Genomic DNA, 15,957 nt, shown 5'->3' with positions numbered 1-15,957 from the left:
TAGGCGACAATGGGATAATATTAATTTGGAGGGATTTTGTCAGTCACCCCGTTGTTCTCATTCCCAGAATCCCAATACCAAATACTCCTACAAAGTACGGGGACTTGGAATAGACAGAAGCTGGCTAGCGAGGTGACCCCTGAAGTGGTCGAAGCTATTCTCAAGATCTCCTCTCTTGTGGACAGAAGGGATCAGTTGGTTTGGCACTTTAATCAAAATGGAGTGTATTCAGTGAAGTTGGGCTATCGAGTGGCTTTTCAAGATAATCTCACTCAAAGGGTTGATAGACCTGAATCCTCCTTCAAACCCAAGGAGATTGTGTGTGGAAAGTGCTGTGAAAGATGAAAGTTCAGAACAAGATCAAGAGTTTTTGGTGGAGGGCTTGCAAGAACAGTCTCGCCGCAGGAAAATCTGTTTAGAAGGAGGTGTGCTCACTCTAATACTTGCCCAATTTGTGAATCTGAGCCAGAATCAGTAGAACATATGCTTTTTAGATGTAATTGGGCCAAGGCTGTTTGGTTTAGCTTTAACATACGAGCTTTGGGGGACTTAGGAGGTAATGCATCTGTTCTCAAATGGACTGCAGAAATGGTGGACATGATGCCAAGGTCAGAGGCTATAGATTTCATGGGAAAGGTGGCATCCATTGCTTGGCATATCTGGAAATCAAGATCGAACTATATTTTCCGCCAGTCTAAGATTGATCCAGTGGCGACCATTGCTGCAATCAATAAGGGCTGGTTTGAAAGCTCAAGTATCTTAGAGATTTCAAATGTCCATATGGATACCCCATCAACCCAAGAGGATCCGTCCACTTGGAGGGCTCCGATGTGTGAGTGCTGAAGTTTTGTATATTCGTGACCTTGCTAGAGAGGGAGATATTCGTTTCAACTGGGTCAGAAGAACAGCTAACAACGCAACACATGAGATAGCAGCTCTTGCTAGGAGAAAATGTTTACCTTGTAATTGGGTTGTCTATCCCCCTTTCTCTCTTTTTTCTATTCTCTGTAAAGATCAAGCTTTGTAAGCCTTTAAGGCGTTTTTGAGGATAAAAAAAAATACTCCTACAAAATAACTTGATTTAGATAATTTCTTTAGAATATCTCCACTAACGTGGAATGAAAAATTTTCAAGCCGAGTTCAGCGAGAAGTTTTATTAGACGTTTCTGTTCTTTTGATGCAATGATGATTAACAAAACCTTTTGATCGATTGACAGAAAATAAAAACCCCATAATTAATATCCTGAAAGAGAGAGAGACGAGCCCCGGGTTAAAGCCAAGGTCTATTGTCACGGGACTGACTGACGGGGAGGTGTCTGCAGGTGGTTTCTCTTGCCTAATACGCTTATTTATAGTAATTAAAAGTCGTTGCATTTTAAAGCAGCAGCAGGGGATGTAGCTCAAATGGTAGAGCGCTCGCTTTGCATGCGAGAGGCACGGGGTTCGATCCCCCGCATCTCCATCTTTGTTTTCCCGTTTTGCACGCTTAAGTGGAAAGCGGTGTTCAAGACGACGACGTCTAATTCCCATCTGACGATGACGGCGGCTTAAGATCCAAAAAGGGCCCCCCCGATCTTTCTGGGTGTTTAGTAGCAAAACAATTGAACAGCAAACCTACCTTCGACCAACCTACCTTCTACGGAATTGCGTCCAATTCCATCTTTTTCACTGAACAAGAAGGTTCGTTGATTCTTTGTCGTGATTTCTATCATTCCCTTTGATCTTCTTATTTATTTTTTGGTGTGTCATTTTGACCTTCGTTATGAGTTTCTGTGTGTTTTAATATGGTGCTGTATTGAATTCCATTTGCGTTTTCTATCCTTGTTAGAGTTCTCAAGTTGAAAGCTTGGTTAGAATGTTAGTTGTATGCGTGTCTGTTTTGCCTGCCAAGTGTTTGCGTTAATGTCTCTGACGCCTACGAAAATCACAAGTATGGTTGGTTTAACATTTAATTTTTTGCTCCAGTGTGAATGATTTATGAACCATCACAAACTCAAGGAGCTGAAAATGCACTTGGGTTTACTTCTTCCCTTTTTTTTTTTTTCCTTGTGATTTTGTTTTACATTTTTCGATTTTTTTTGTGCTCCAGGTTCGTACTTCCGATTATGTTCATCACTAAGTTTACACGTCTTGGAGCTCATGTGATAAAGGGTTTAAGAAGAGGTATGTTCTCGATTTTCGTTTAGTTCGTTTACATTTATCAAATAGCAGGTGCCTGGACCTACTTCTTTTGTTTATCCTGTAAACAACTAGCTGCATATTTTTTTTTATATGCGATCATATTTGGGTTATGAATCTTTGAGAGTCGTTTTGAGTTCCCTAAAATAACCCAATTGACTTTCAGGAATCTGCTATTTGGTTCCAACACACAAGAAGCAGTAAATTATAGCGTTTCTCCTCACAGTGTGAATTTTTCCTTTGAAGATTGAGCAATATGTAGATTTAATCTCAAGTGGCAGTTGCCATGGACTCCTGGAGTTCACTTTAAATGCGTGCACTATGTTGGCTTTCTTATGTTGTTTGTTTGGCCATTCTTTGGACTAGGAGAGTACGTAATTGTTGTAGTTATCATTTACAACATGAAGTTACGTAATTTTTCCTAGAGGCAAAGAGTCATTGAATTTGGTCTAACTTACGCTTTCTTAGGTTGCCAGTTTTCTGTAGCTATTCTTTTCAGCTACAGTTGTCTATTGTTGAAATCTTGAAACAATGGTTTTGTTTGAAACTCGTTGATGAGTTTTATAGTTTTTTTTTTCTTTTTTTGGCCTTGTCTTGGCAGGTGAAACATCCACTCAAAGAATACCATATACACAACTTTTTCACAACCGCCCTTTGCTGCACTTGGTAAGAAATAGTTTCTTTTCCCAACTCCAATGCAATGTCTTTCTAGTATGTTTCTGCCTCTTCTTTTTTTTTTTTGTAACAGCAGTATGTTTCTGCCTTAATGACTCTGGGATTGTTGTCATGCATATCTTAGACCTCTCTTTGTTTTGCGTATCTTACACTCTTTCTTTCTTTTCTTTTATTATTATTTTGGCTTTTTAATTGTCAGTTTCTCAAGGCAACTATTCCGTCGCGTTTAATTCTTGTTCTCTTTTGAGTAGCCAAAACTTGCTTTTGAACTGCTATGTACGACCAACTGAAGATTCATATCCCTTTTGTGAGCAGAATTATAATTTTTTCTCAAGTAATGCTGCCGACAAAGCTCAAGGAGGAGGCCATACAGAGAAGGAAAAGTAAGTTCTTGCTCTTAAAAATGGGAATAAGATGGTCTTTACAACACGTATTTTGTCAAACTAAGAAAGAGAAATACACGGATGGAGGAGTTCCACTCTAACTGCTAGGACGAGAAATAAAAAAGAGGAAGATAAATGGGGTGAGATGGAGATAAGAACAACCAGAACACTATTGAGCATGATTGAAGAGGCATCTTCCTTGACACAGTTGCATGGCTATCAAGTTTAAAGGACTTGAACATTGTCTGCATTGATTTTCTCTCGGCCTTGTATTTGGTTCTGCAGAATATCGGTGACGTTTGTTTACAAAGATGGAGAAGAGAAGACAATTAAAGTCCCAATTGGGATGTCTATGCTTGAAGCTGCCCATGAAAATGACATAGATCTCGAAGGTAAGTTCTCTTTTCAAATATATTTTATAGGAAAGGCATTAAAGGGATTGACCCATGTACAAAGGAAAGTCAAGGACAAAAAGGTCTCTATGCATGAAGATTCCTAAACAAAAGTAGGAAAAAACACGTATACTCCACTCTATACTCCCAACATATCTATCATATCAAGAACTTGGTCAAGGATAGGATGGCATCCCCCGAAGGTAAGTTCTTGAGGCATGCAATTCTGCATGTAAGCCTTTTGCTCAATTGCAGAGTTATCATCTGTGGGGTCTAAGACCAACGGCACGACGTTTTTGACTTAGATATTGGCTGACACTCCAACTTATTGAATTGTAAATGTTAAACCTTGCCTAGTATAACTTATATCTATAGTATGTTTTACCGTTCATAATTTATTAAATTTGCTTTTATTGCAGGAGCATGTGAAGGATCACTTGCTTGTTCCACTTGTCATGTGATTGTGATGGTAAGTTAATGAACAACCTTGTGACTGAATGCAACAAAGGAAAAGAAAAAACAATTTAAGTTGTTCATTTTGAGGTGACCTTAACGAAGAAAATTAGCAAGGTAATGCTGGGCTATGGTGTGAGGCTAATTTCTGAGACTATTTTTGTTAGGACATGGAGTACTATAATAAGCTAGAAGATCCAACTGATGAGGAGAATGACATGTTGGATCTTGCTTTTGCTCTTACAGAAACGTAAGTTTCTGATATAATGTCCTTGAAATTGAGATAAAATTATTATTGCTCGCAAGCCTGTTAAGTTCCATGTTATTTTTTCCGACAGGTCTCGTTTGGGTTGTCAAGTGATTGCAAGACCCGAACTTGATGGATTGCGCTTAGCACTTCCTGCAGCCACACGCAACTTTGCCGTCGATGGATACAAGCCAAAACCACATTAGAAAATTTCTCTTAAGAGGAAATACCAAGGCTTCACGTAACAAAGAATGGGTATCTGCCAGTTTTGTAGCAGTCTAGGACCCTGTAACATGAGTGTACTGTTGCTATGTTTTCAGAAGAATGTTGAAACTTAATGTATAATTCTTTGGAGGTATTACACTCCCAATTGCCCGCTGATTGAGAGTTTGAAATTACACTTCTGTTTCTGGCTAGAACTGCAAAGCCACTGTCTGTGACTAGGGAGTTCAACACCCGGAGTTGTGGGTGGTGGGACAATGCAAATCCATTTCTCCAAGCATAGAGTGCAGGAATGATTAATCCATTTTCGATTTTATATTCGCTGGTTACACTATAACAAGAGTTATTATTTGCTCGCGAGGATGGGTCCCGAAATTACCAGCCCAAACCTGACGAACAAAGCTATATGCCTTTCACGTGGATAGTGTTTGGTTCACTGGAATGGTTTTGAGAACGAAAGAAATGATCATTCATTTTCCTTGGAAAGAAAACAAATTTCTCGTAAATTGTTGAATGATCTTATTCGGTATATTTTTAGTGAATCAAGCATCGAAATTGAGTATTTTAAAGGAATGACTATTTTATTTTGGCTTTATTTCAATGAAATAATGCATTAATGTTGACAAAATCAAATATAGAATCCAGGGTGTCGTACCGGTTTTGAAGAATTAGTTTAAGACCCTCAGATCCATCCACTATGACTATTTTGTAAGTACCTCTTCTTTTTTTCCGTATGATTTTGTTTACTATACCTGATGTTCAGCATTACAAACTCTAATGCTACTCTTTTTTCTGTTTAGATAAATGTGACTCTTTTTTTTTTTTTTTTTGTATTTCTGCCTATATATTTACGATGTTCTAAGGTGTGAACATCTTTGAGGTTGTGAAGAAGTAGAGTTCAAGACTAACTGCATGCTCAAATTCACAAGCTTTTAGCTCAAAGTCAAAATCTCCCTTCCAATAAACCAGCTTTTGGCACTTTGTGTGACATTTCTAAGAGGCGTTTTCAGTCATCCATTATGGTGGGACCCATCTCCAAGCAGGGAGGATGCATCACAGCCATCCATCGCATAAGGTAGTTGAGCATTGTCCACGTCACCAAAATCAGTTGGGAGTAGCCGTTAGTTTGTTCGAGGAGTGAAGCGCACTATATCCCTCTGTACTCCTCCGTAAGAGGTGTTCATCTCATTGCGTCGAAAACAAATTCAATACTCTCTCTCTCTCTCTCTCTCTCTCTCTCTCTCTCTCTCTCTCTCTCTCTCTCTCTCTCTCTCTCTCTCTCGCTTCTTGTTTGACATTGTTTTTAATACTCCAATCCTTTCCACAGTCTCTGTTCTTTCTCATGGAAGAAGACGGTGACAACGAAGACTACCACCCACAGTCATCCTCGTCTGATTCTGTATCTCCCTCGTCTTCACTGCCTCTGTACAACACCAGTAAAAACAGCGGTGGAGGAGGCGGCTGCTGCATCGATGATTGTTAATTGACGCCCGGGGCAAACGTTATCTCGAAATAAACAGACAACATATTCAGCCTGAGGATTGGAATGAAGTCGCCGATACAGTCAGCAGCTGACAAAATAACACCAGAACCCTTGAAAAAACCGGCATTCAGTGCGTTAACTGTATGGATAGGGTGAAGAGGCAATACAAGGAGGAGAAACAGAAGATCATCGCCGCGGGTGGTGGGCCCAGCAACTGGCCTTTCTTCGAAAGAATGGATCAATTGATTGGTTCTACGGGGAAGAAACAAAAACCTCAGAAACAAAAGCAGTGGAATCCAGTGATGGTTCTCTTCCAGAGCCGAAGAGGATGAGGACTGACAGAGAACTGAATTGGAATTGGAATCAAAATTCGGAGGCGAAGGTTAGGGGAGGAGAAAGGATATTGTACAGACGAATCAAAAATCAAAGGCGAGATTTTCGGAAAGGGGTCAGGGGAGGAGAAAGGATTGTGGGGATTCAGTGAGTGAGTTGACTTGGGCAGTTGCGGAGTTTGTGGAGCCGTATGAGAGAGTGGAGAACTCAAAGCTGGAGCGAGTGATGGAGATGGAGAAACAAAAGATGGAGTTTGAAAAGGGGATTGAATTGCATAGAATGCAGTTTTTAAAAGATGCCCAATTGGAGATTTCACTGATGAATCGTAATAGGAAGGTTGAGCCTAGTAATCAAAAAAAACAAAAACAAGTGGAACAGAACAAGAACCACAGCAAGAACAAGAATAGTGATGGCAGTAGTTTCAGATAGTTCAAATTGGATCCTTTGGTTTTAGGTGAAAGACCTATTTGTGGTCAGTTTCTTGAGAGAAAATTCGTATCTTTTGGTTTAGTTGTTTGTCATGATTTTACTTTCTGAAATGCTCACCACAACAAGAAGTGCAGTGATAGCATTGGTTGGATTAAAAGGTGAGTTCACATTTGACACCTCTGTTTTGAGGAGAAAATCCAAATACTCTCTCAATCACAATGGAATCAATCCAATATGTTGATCAGTTGATTGAGAGAGTATTTGGATTTGGAATTTGGAGTGATTCCATTGTAATCGTTTGCTTTTCCTTCTTTGTCCTAGTTTTACTTTCTTAAATTGGGAAATTTATTCAATACTCATAGATATGATGAGTAGTTAAATGAGAAAACTGAAAGTTTGATTGCTGCATGTTGTTCATAGAGTTGCATTTTTTTTTTTAGTTTCTAAGTATTCGTACAAAGGTTGCGCCTCTTCTGTCACCTTTGAGTTACTCATAATAATTTATGAAAGAAAATACGTAGATGGCACTTCAAGAGCTGAGCTTAAGCAAACACTTGTGACTGATTAGTACGAAATGGTAATGGTTAGCCAAGTGACACTCTTAACCTCCTGTTGGTCAAGTAGCACGTCCGCTTCATGTCCTAAACTGAGTTATTTTGCTGAATGCACTAATGTTTGACTGAAAGCTGTGGGAATTTGGGGATGATCTCTGGCTCTTAAATTTCATGTCCTTCAACTTTAGGCTTGGCATTCTCAATATTTGCGTCTTGAAGGAAGTAGGCTTAAAGACTTTTCTACATGTAGGAACTTCTTTTGGTTGGTCTTGCACCGAAGTATGTTCAAGTGAGCAGGAAGCAAGGGAATTTTATATATGCTATTGCTCAGCTGTTTTATGCTGGCATTTTGTTCCTCTTACAGAGCATGGTGTGTCATTTGTCCCTCTTACACAGATATCAAAGTGCTGCTATTTCAGACAATTATGTCGATTTCATTTTACATGGCCATCAGATGTTTGGATGTCGATTATGGTTTTATAATTGGAAATACCGTTACTACTTCATGGGTTGTTACTTGCTCTGAGTCTGACACAGTTATTGGATCGTATTTGGATGATCTAGAGGGGGATGCAGCTATTGAAGCTGCTGATGCAAAAAAGTTAGCTCTCTCTCTCTCTCTCTCTCTCTCTCTCTCTCTCTCTCTCTCTCTCTCTCTCTCTCTCTCTCTCTCTCCTTGGATGCACATGCATCTTCTTATGGCAAAATTACTGTAGGATAGTTTGAATCATTTAAGATGGTTGGTTCGTTGTTTTGTGATTTATCCTCAATTACTGTAGGATAGTTCGAATCTTTTAAAGATGGTTGGTTTGTTGTCTTGGTATTGATCTTCATATTGGATGAACTCTATGCCAAGGTTGCTTGTCCAGATTAGACCGTAGTTTCGATTACTGGGGATGCCTCTCTGCTATGAGAATCATGTGTTTGTCTTCTCGTAAAATTATCTAAGAGGTAGGATTTCTTTTTGTTGAAATGATTAATTATGAGATCTGGCTGTCGAAGGTTCATGTGCTAAACAATGTCTGGAATCTTTGCCTTGTGTTTAAGTTTTGAGGTTCCAACTTCGTGGTTTCACAAAGCCATTAGCCATCTTTTAAAGGTTGTCACCTGTGAGGTTATATTATGCTTTTGCATGCAAGCTAAAATGGGTAATTTGCAATCGCCATCCCATGTGCTGTGGTTAATATGTTGAATGACCGACTACTCAAATATATTCTCTTTGTGGATACTGAAGTAATCATCTGAATGTTACTTTGAAATTTGACATTTACACCAGAAGGAACTTCTGAGAGCTATTGATCCAAGACTTGGTTCTTTCGGGCAGGACTTGACCGCGGCATGTGCATGAGCGGTTGCTCCTGGTTTTACCCCTGGCAGGCTGGCATAGTCTTGCAACTTCAGCTTTTTGTAGATCATTTCAGTGCAGTTCACCTAAAGTAAGATCTCATGATTTCATCATCTTTCTTACCTCCTCCGCCATGGCGCTTCCATCAGTACACACAAACTAACTAATGTAGATTGTAGAATAACAAAAAAAGAAGGGTCTCTCCATGCTGTCCCCAATTTCTCTCCTTCCATAAGCTCAGGTATGAGCTTGTTATAGTAGACTTACTAGCAAGTTATTTTGCTACATGAAAAATTCGGCAGCATCGTTTACTCGGCAATTTTGTTTGTAAGAAGGTCCTTATTGGTCAGCCATTTTGAAGGGTTTTGTTTGGTCATAATAGTGGGGAAAGGAATTGAGGGTCAGTACTTCACTCCTGGGATTAGAAAAGGCTGAAGATGCTAGCAAAACAAAGGGCTTGATTGGCGAAATTCTGTTTTTTTTTGTAGGACCTTACATGGTATTTTCGCGGAGAAAAGAGTACTGTTAATCACTTTAGTGTTGGTCCTGGGAGAGGTAAAAGGAACAGGAAAGGGAAACTAATGTTAGTTACCCACTGTTAGAAGTGGGAAAGGGAAAAACAAGAGGAAAAGAAAACTTGACAGCTAGCCTATCTGCTTTCCCCAAGGCCAAGAAAGGTAAAAATGGGAGCAAAGCAAATGGAAGGGAACTTTAATGTAGGTCATCCATCTTTTGTTGAACCTGTCTAATCTGTCTTAAAGTGAAAGGCCTAATTGGTTTTGGAGGTGTTTTGATCACCTAAAGCTTCTCAAAAAGTTACTTCTGGTTAAACGCCCATTCTATCCCATATCGCAATAAGATAGCCCTCAGTATAACATTTGGCTTGAAGCGTAAAAAAGCTTTCAGCCGCTACTAAACAATTTGACCGGGTCGCTCTTGCTTTCATTCTATCCCTCTCCCCCCCAGGAGAGAAGGGAAATCTGTAACCGGTTACTCTCGTGCCACTTAATAAGCCTTTGTCTCAATTACTTGGGTCAGTTAGGTGTTTCACTTGTGTCCCTATCAGAATGCCATGCTAAAAGCAGAATTTGGGACAATTTGCATGTCATCACATCAACTCTAGCAAGGGCCTACCATTTCATAGTAATTTTGTCACCTAACCCTTGATAATCCCTGTGATACAACCCCTTTTTTGGGTCTGATATATCCTCCTGGATAAGCAAATAGTACTGTTGGGAAGGTGTGGTATGTTCAACGAAACATTTCTGATTGGAAACGCTACTTCCCAAATAGTTGTTCAGATTACAAAACTGTAACATGCATCTCCTTTTCAAATCGAAACTGTAATAGCCCGTGTACAATCAGTTGTCCAACTGGAACACTTCTTGGCTTCAGTTCAATTCAATTCAACTTTATGTTTTTGCTTTAATAGATATATTGATAGGCTACTGATCATGGTATTTTTCTAAAGCACCACAAAGCCATGGCTACTCATAGGTGCACACCGGAGCTAGAATTCTAACCCGTTGTACGAGAGTCAAACAAGCAGGACTTCAAGCGATGATAGAGATTTGAAACCAACCATTAAACAGAATTTCAAGTAATTACCCAATTTACTAAATACCTATTGAACTGTTTCTTGGCTCCAATTCTATGTCAAAATGACGAGTGATTACTCAGTAGTCTTGGGAATTGCCACAGTTTGTCCGAATACCCTTCATTATCGTACATTCATGTGGAGTCTTAGTAATGAAACCCCTGGAAATATGCGATATTGAAGGATGTTGGGCATATCACCCATTAATTTCTCCAAATCATGAGTTCCGAACGTGGAATAATGATAGTCTCGGTCAATATTGGAGATCCTTTCGGGTGGGGTCGTAAATTGGGTCAATGTGAAATTCAATCCAAAATTGGCGGGGGGTGGGTTGACATGAGGAAATTAAAGAAAAGGCTTCTTGCTGCACAGTGATTTAATTTGTGTCCTTTGATTTCGGCCATGCTATCCCTACGTATTACTTAGTTAATTAAAAAATTAACCCATCATAGCAAGTTAGCCTTTCTATATTCAAGCCTCCATTTTTGCATATCGTGTTTCCCCAAATTGTAAGTGTTGGAATTGAGTCAATGTATTCTTGTTGGTTGAGACGTCCTTTTTAACAGTCATGATCTGAGTGATATAATGTGCGTGCATACGAAAACGAGAGTGTGAAAGTGTATTTTAAAAATACGTCAACTAATTATTTATGAGAACAAGAATTAAAAACAGGAGCGTAGAATGAGAATTGAGAAGGGTGCATAGGTGTATTTTGAAATATCTTTATATCGGCGTCCGAGAAGAGCCGGCCTGACGTGATCAACCAATGCAAGGGGAGGAGGAGGGGAAGATCTAGCTGTCAGATTTTCATACGGGTCCCACGTATGAAGCAGTCAACAAGTCACCACTACTACAAGAATGCCCAAGTAATCAAAACACTAAAGAAGAAAGAAGAGACCGAGTCCACGAGGTGGCTGAGAACTGAATCAGTCTCTGTTTCACATGGGTGGTGAAAAACACAGAAGGAAATTGAGAAACGGGTTGGGATTGGCGAACAAGACGTGGTTGAGAAAGTGTTGAGAGCGATGCTCGGAAAGGTGATAGATGTTCAGGTGATTCAGTTGCAGTACTATTTCCAAACAGTAAATTCACCAAAAGAGCTGAAGTTGTTGGATTTAGAGGTCAGTTGGAATGTGGGCTTGGGCTAAAAGTTCAATTCCAAAAAAGGAGGCCGGGACGCAAGTGATATCTCTGGTTGTGGAAATACTTGCTTAGTCTTCTCAGGAAAAATGGTTTCCGAAGGTGAGGAGGATTTCGGTGGTTCAGTACCGACCGTATCAAAATGGCAAGTTTTGAGGGAAAGGCAATTTAAAGCAAATCAGGAGCTAAAAATGAAAGCGAATGAGCTCGAAAAGCTTTTCGCAGAGCATAAGCTTCTTGTTTCACAATCACATGACAAGAACGCAGCGACTGAGCCTTTGACAAGTTCTATCAATACGTCAAAATTAAGTGTTACTCCACAAGTGAAAGTGTTGGATAACCAGGATCACGGTGATGCTACGACTAAGAAGTTTTCCGAGTTTGGTCTTTCAGATTATTGCAGAGGAAAACTTTACGAAAGTTATAGGCAGAAAAGAGATTCAAAACTCAGGGAAGAGTGGGGATCTAAAAAGGAAGAGAAGGAAGCCAAGATGAAAGCCATGCAAGATAGCTTTGAGCAGAGTGCGGCAGAGATGAAGGCGAAGTTATCCTCAAAGAGATATGACGAGAGATCCAAATCATTCAATATTAGGTCAACTATGGCCACGGAGGTAAATAAGATGTTTGTTTTATAAGAATGATAATCACGGTTCGTTTGTTTTCTGGTTTTAGGAGCATCTCCAATCATACTTTTGTTTCTTCAAACCACAAAGGGCAAGCTTTTCATTCTTGGAAATGAAGAATCACGTTCGATTCTCCATACATAGAGGACTCGAGAAATGAAGTCAAATTTACTCACTCAAAACATATATAATTTCTGATTTTGTAGATTAACTTCTGTAAAACTAATACCATCAGAACTGTACTCACATTACCTTTAAAGTGAGATCAATGTTTAATACTCCGTACTTAAGTGATATTTAAAAAGCAGAAGTTGAATTTTGGGTGGAGAATTGAGTTTTGAAGGGAGATGAATAAATTTCTGAAAAGTAGATAGAGAAATATAGAATGGGGTTAGAATTTGAGTGAATAATTACTATCTTCATAATCAAACGGAATTAGAAGTACTTTTTCTGTCCATTTATCTTGGCTTGATTCATTGCATTCATGAATTTTTTTGTTTGATTCTTCGGGCTCCTTCCGATCTGCTTGACATCATTTCCCTCTACTCCAAGTATTCCGAAGTATGTTCTTCCTATTGTGGTTCACTGGTTCTTCAAGTGCATTATTATCCGAGCTTCAGGGCACTGGGTCTTTCCCATTGATAACCATGACATGTCCTTACACTTCCGAGATTTTCAGATAATCATCTGCATGTTTTTCCTTTTTTGACAGCACCCAATTGGTCTTCTGCAGAGTAATGATGAAGAAGATTTATGTTTTGGGAACGGTGGTTCTAAGAGCTCCCAGGCTAAGAAGCCACCGAACAAAAATCTGCCTTCTTCCATTCCAACACCTTCAGCAACACCAGTTCTGAGGTCATCTACAAAAGCTTCTAACACTAGTTCTGGGCGACGAATGTTGCAGCCTGAAAATGCTCTGGCACATTCAGTCCCCAACTTTTCTGATTTGAGAAAAGAAAACCCGAAGCCTAATTCTGCAGTTTCCAAAACAGTAACTCGGCCGCCAGCAAAAATCCATGCCCGCAGCAAAAGTAGCATCGAAAATATAATCGTTGTTAAGGAAGAGAGGAAGCCACACTGCTCACAGTCTCTAAAGAAAAGCGCCGTGGTTCCCACTGAGTTGGGCTTAGTTTTGACAGCATCAAAATGTGATAAATCTGACAGCTTTTCACAAAATGCAGAGTCAAAGCCGCTCCTTAGGAAAGGTAGTAGGTTAGGGCCTGGTGCTGGAGCTGTTGTGGCCACGATGAAGAGTTCAGTGGAACCCGAGACTGTGAACTCTGAAGTAAAGTTGGACGAATTGGCCTTTGATCCCGATGTGGCTGAAAATGAAGACAACAAAGAGTCTGAAACCGCAAAAACTGAAGATCATGTGAATGTGGACAATGTAAAACCAAAACTCAGCCATGAAACTGGAAAGTTGGTTGATTCTGGGTCAGAAGGTGGTGATGCTTTGAGATCTTCTTCACGAATGGAAACTTCTTCTGTGGCTGTATTGCCGCCTTCTATGCCTTCTACCAACCACCCTGATGGTTCTGTGCAAAATTCCCCTGCAGAAAGCCCTGTGTCATGGGATTCACATGCGCAACATGCATTTTCTTATGCACATGAGACATCTGATATTGATGCCTCTCCAATAGGAAGCCCTGCTTCTGGAAATTCAGGCTCTCTTAATCAAATTGAGGCTGGTGCTGCTCGAATGAGGAAGAAATGGGGTAGCACTCAGAAACCAAATCTTCTTTATAATTCTTCCCATGGTCACTCTCAGAAGGATGTGTCAGGTGGGTTTAAAAGGTTCCTACGCTTCGGAAGGAAAAGTCGTGGCACTGATGATAGCTTCAATGAAAGCGAGTATTTTAGCGAACAAGGTAGCCCAAGTGAAAATAGAAGTTTGTTTTGGTTTCCAGGCACACCTCTCTTTTTTCTTGCCACTTTTCGTTCTCTATTATTCTTTCAATATTAGTTCTCTCAAAAGTATATTCAGATAGATTTCAATCTGACAACAAGATGTTCCTTTCCTCTTGCAGTTCAAGCGTTGAGGAGTTCTATCCCTACACCTCCGGTGAATTTTAAATTGGGGGAACACCATTTGTCTGGACATTCAATAAAAAGTGAGTGTGTTCATCATCGTTAGTTACACATTCTTCATGTCTCTTCCCTTAGCAGTTAGCAGTAACTTGATTAATCCCTTCATTCTGAAGAACATGTGTGCGCCATGACATTACCTTCTAACTTGATTAATCCCTTCATTCTAAAGAACATGTGTGCACCATGACATTATTTTCTAAAATTTCATACTGTAGCTTAACTCTTCAGGGTAGCAAGATAATGGGGGCTTCCTTGATTTCTCTTGACAAACCTATAATTTGCCACACCGTGTCAACCCCATTTGGATAGACGATTGTCTAATAGGTTTTCTATGGGCCACTTTTGCTACACAGTATCAACCCTACTTGTGTGTCCGTATTGATTTTCTACTGGCCTCTTTGGTTGATTAGCTTTCTCTGTCTGTATTTTAGTTCCTCATTTATCTTGAGGACAATGACCAGAAACTTGCATGTCAAATAAAAGCTCAAGTAGTTGGATGTGCTTATTATGCTGGGGTCTAAATTTTGCAGCCCCAAGATCATTATTTTCTTTGTCATCATTTCGGAGCAAGGGAAACGATTCAAAGCCTAGATAACTGTCTGCGAATAGTGCTGCAAATTAAGGACGATAAAATATATTGACAGCAAGTTGTTGAGCTGTGCAACAGACAAGCATCTGCTGAAGCTGCTGCGGTGTTATTTATATCTCCATGGACATTTTTAAATGTTAAACTTCTACATCGGTTTGAGGGAAAAGTTGCCTATTGGCATCTTGTCTATGTTTTTTGGTAGTGGAAGCATTCTTTTCTCAGCTTAATTTAGACTGGACTCGTGTGTGATGTATATTAGATATTAAACTCTTGTTGTATGCAGAAGAAAAGAAAATTTTAAGGTGAGTAATGTACTTACGCGTTTTTCACTATTTTTGGTATATCTTGATGTTTTTTGAATGCCAGAAAAACACTGAAGGGCTTATGGGTTGATTTTACATAAATTTGACAAGCTGTGATTGAAGATTTAACAGCTTATTTAAACAAAGGGACATCCTTGGAGGTTGATCAGGATAAATCAGGTTAATAGCTAGGCATATTTGAAACGGTGTGGAACGTCTCTTCTGCCATTTAGACAGCCTAATGTTCAGCCAAACAAAAGAAATATTGCCAGCTTCCAATGCAAACTATATTATCGGGGTCACATGCAAAAAATTGAAACAAAGAAGCAGCAAAACAAATGCAGCTTTAAGAAACAATGTACAAATGATACTTAGCTTTATCGCTTTGCGCCATGCTAGATTTTCCTTTGGTTGCACCAATATAGGAGAGAGCCCGAGATGGAGAGCTAGAGCACATGCAAAGCTCTCGGATCAACGTCCAAGTAGTTTAGCATGTACCCTGCTTCTCCATCAAGGGTCACCCACTCCTTATTTCGCCCCTTTCAAAGTTGCAATTTTCCCGGTACATAAGCCTGAACTAATACTTAGAAGAGAAGAATGCATGATTACTTATATAGAACAGCATGATAAGAAGTTAAATTAGAGTAGTTTGTATCAGTTCCAATGCTGCTGAGGGGGGTGGATTCAACAGATGGGATCTAAGCACAATTATGTTGGTTGGAAGAGGTGGTTGATATTAGACACTTTGGTTGTAAAATCAAGCAATTGTAATACTTTCTTTGAGCTAATTCAATGATGGGGATAAAGCCAATGAGCTTTGGTTTAGTGACTGTTAAGTTTGGCTGCCAAAAAGTCAGTGAATAAAGTGGTGAAAGCGCCAGTAATGTCCATTCGAACAATTAAGTCTACTACATGGCAACCTAA

At 39.7% G+C, this 15,957-nt stretch overlaps 3 protein-coding genes and 1 non-coding gene across 5 annotated transcripts; all 4 read left to right on the top strand.

Moving 5' to 3' along the window:
• The first annotated feature begins 1,389 nt into the window (after positions 1–1,389).
• On the top strand, positions 1,390–1,462 carry TRNAA-UGC (transfer RNA alanine (anticodon UGC)). The gene has a single exon. It is a non-coding gene; the product is annotated as a tRNA-Ala (tRNA).
• LOC131311731 (uncharacterized) lies at positions 1,439–4,868 on the top strand. 2 transcript variants are annotated; one of them, XM_058339292.1, is made up of 8 exons: positions 1,439–1,680; positions 2,090–2,163; positions 2,780–2,844; positions 3,169–3,236; positions 3,522–3,628; positions 4,048–4,097; positions 4,249–4,331; positions 4,420–4,868. In XM_058339292.1, the coding sequence occupies exons 2-8, from the start codon at positions 2,106–2,108 to the stop codon at positions 4,532–4,534; spliced, it is 546 nt and encodes a 181-aa protein (XP_058195275.1). In that variant the 5' UTR covers positions 1,439–1,680; positions 2,090–2,105; the 3' UTR covers positions 4,535–4,868. The 2 variants fall into 2 exon arrangements, with proteins under 2 accessions (XP_058195275.1, XP_058195276.1); XM_058339293.1 differs by lacking the exon at positions 1,439–1,680 and adding an exon at positions 1,736–1,930.
• A 6,360-nt stretch (positions 4,869–11,228) lies between these two features.
• LOC131311789 (uncharacterized) lies at positions 11,229–12,147 on the top strand. The gene has a single exon (XM_058339361.1). The coding sequence runs from the start codon at positions 11,521–11,523 to the stop codon at positions 12,064–12,066; it is 546 nt and encodes a 181-aa protein (XP_058195344.1). The 5' UTR covers positions 11,229–11,520; the 3' UTR covers positions 12,067–12,147.
• A 280-nt stretch (positions 12,148–12,427) lies between these two features.
• LOC131311788 (uncharacterized) lies at positions 12,428–15,069 on the top strand. Its single transcript, XM_058339360.1, has 3 exons — positions 12,428–13,922; positions 14,082–14,165; positions 14,673–15,069. The coding sequence occupies exons 1-3, from the start codon at positions 12,950–12,952 to the stop codon at positions 14,735–14,737; spliced, it is 1,122 nt and encodes a 373-aa protein (XP_058195343.1). The 5' UTR covers positions 12,428–12,949; the 3' UTR covers positions 14,738–15,069.
• Positions 15,070–15,957: the final 888 nt, after the last annotated feature.

This window comes from Rhododendron vialii, chromosome 12a, assembly GCF_030253575.1.
Source record: "Rhododendron vialii isolate Sample 1 chromosome 12a, ASM3025357v1".
In the NCBI taxonomy this organism is placed as follows: domain Eukaryota; kingdom Viridiplantae; phylum Streptophyta; class Magnoliopsida; order Ericales; family Ericaceae; genus Rhododendron; species Rhododendron vialii.
The sequence above is the reverse complement of the archived record's forward strand: the minus strand, read 5'-3'. Positions and strand labels throughout refer to the sequence as shown.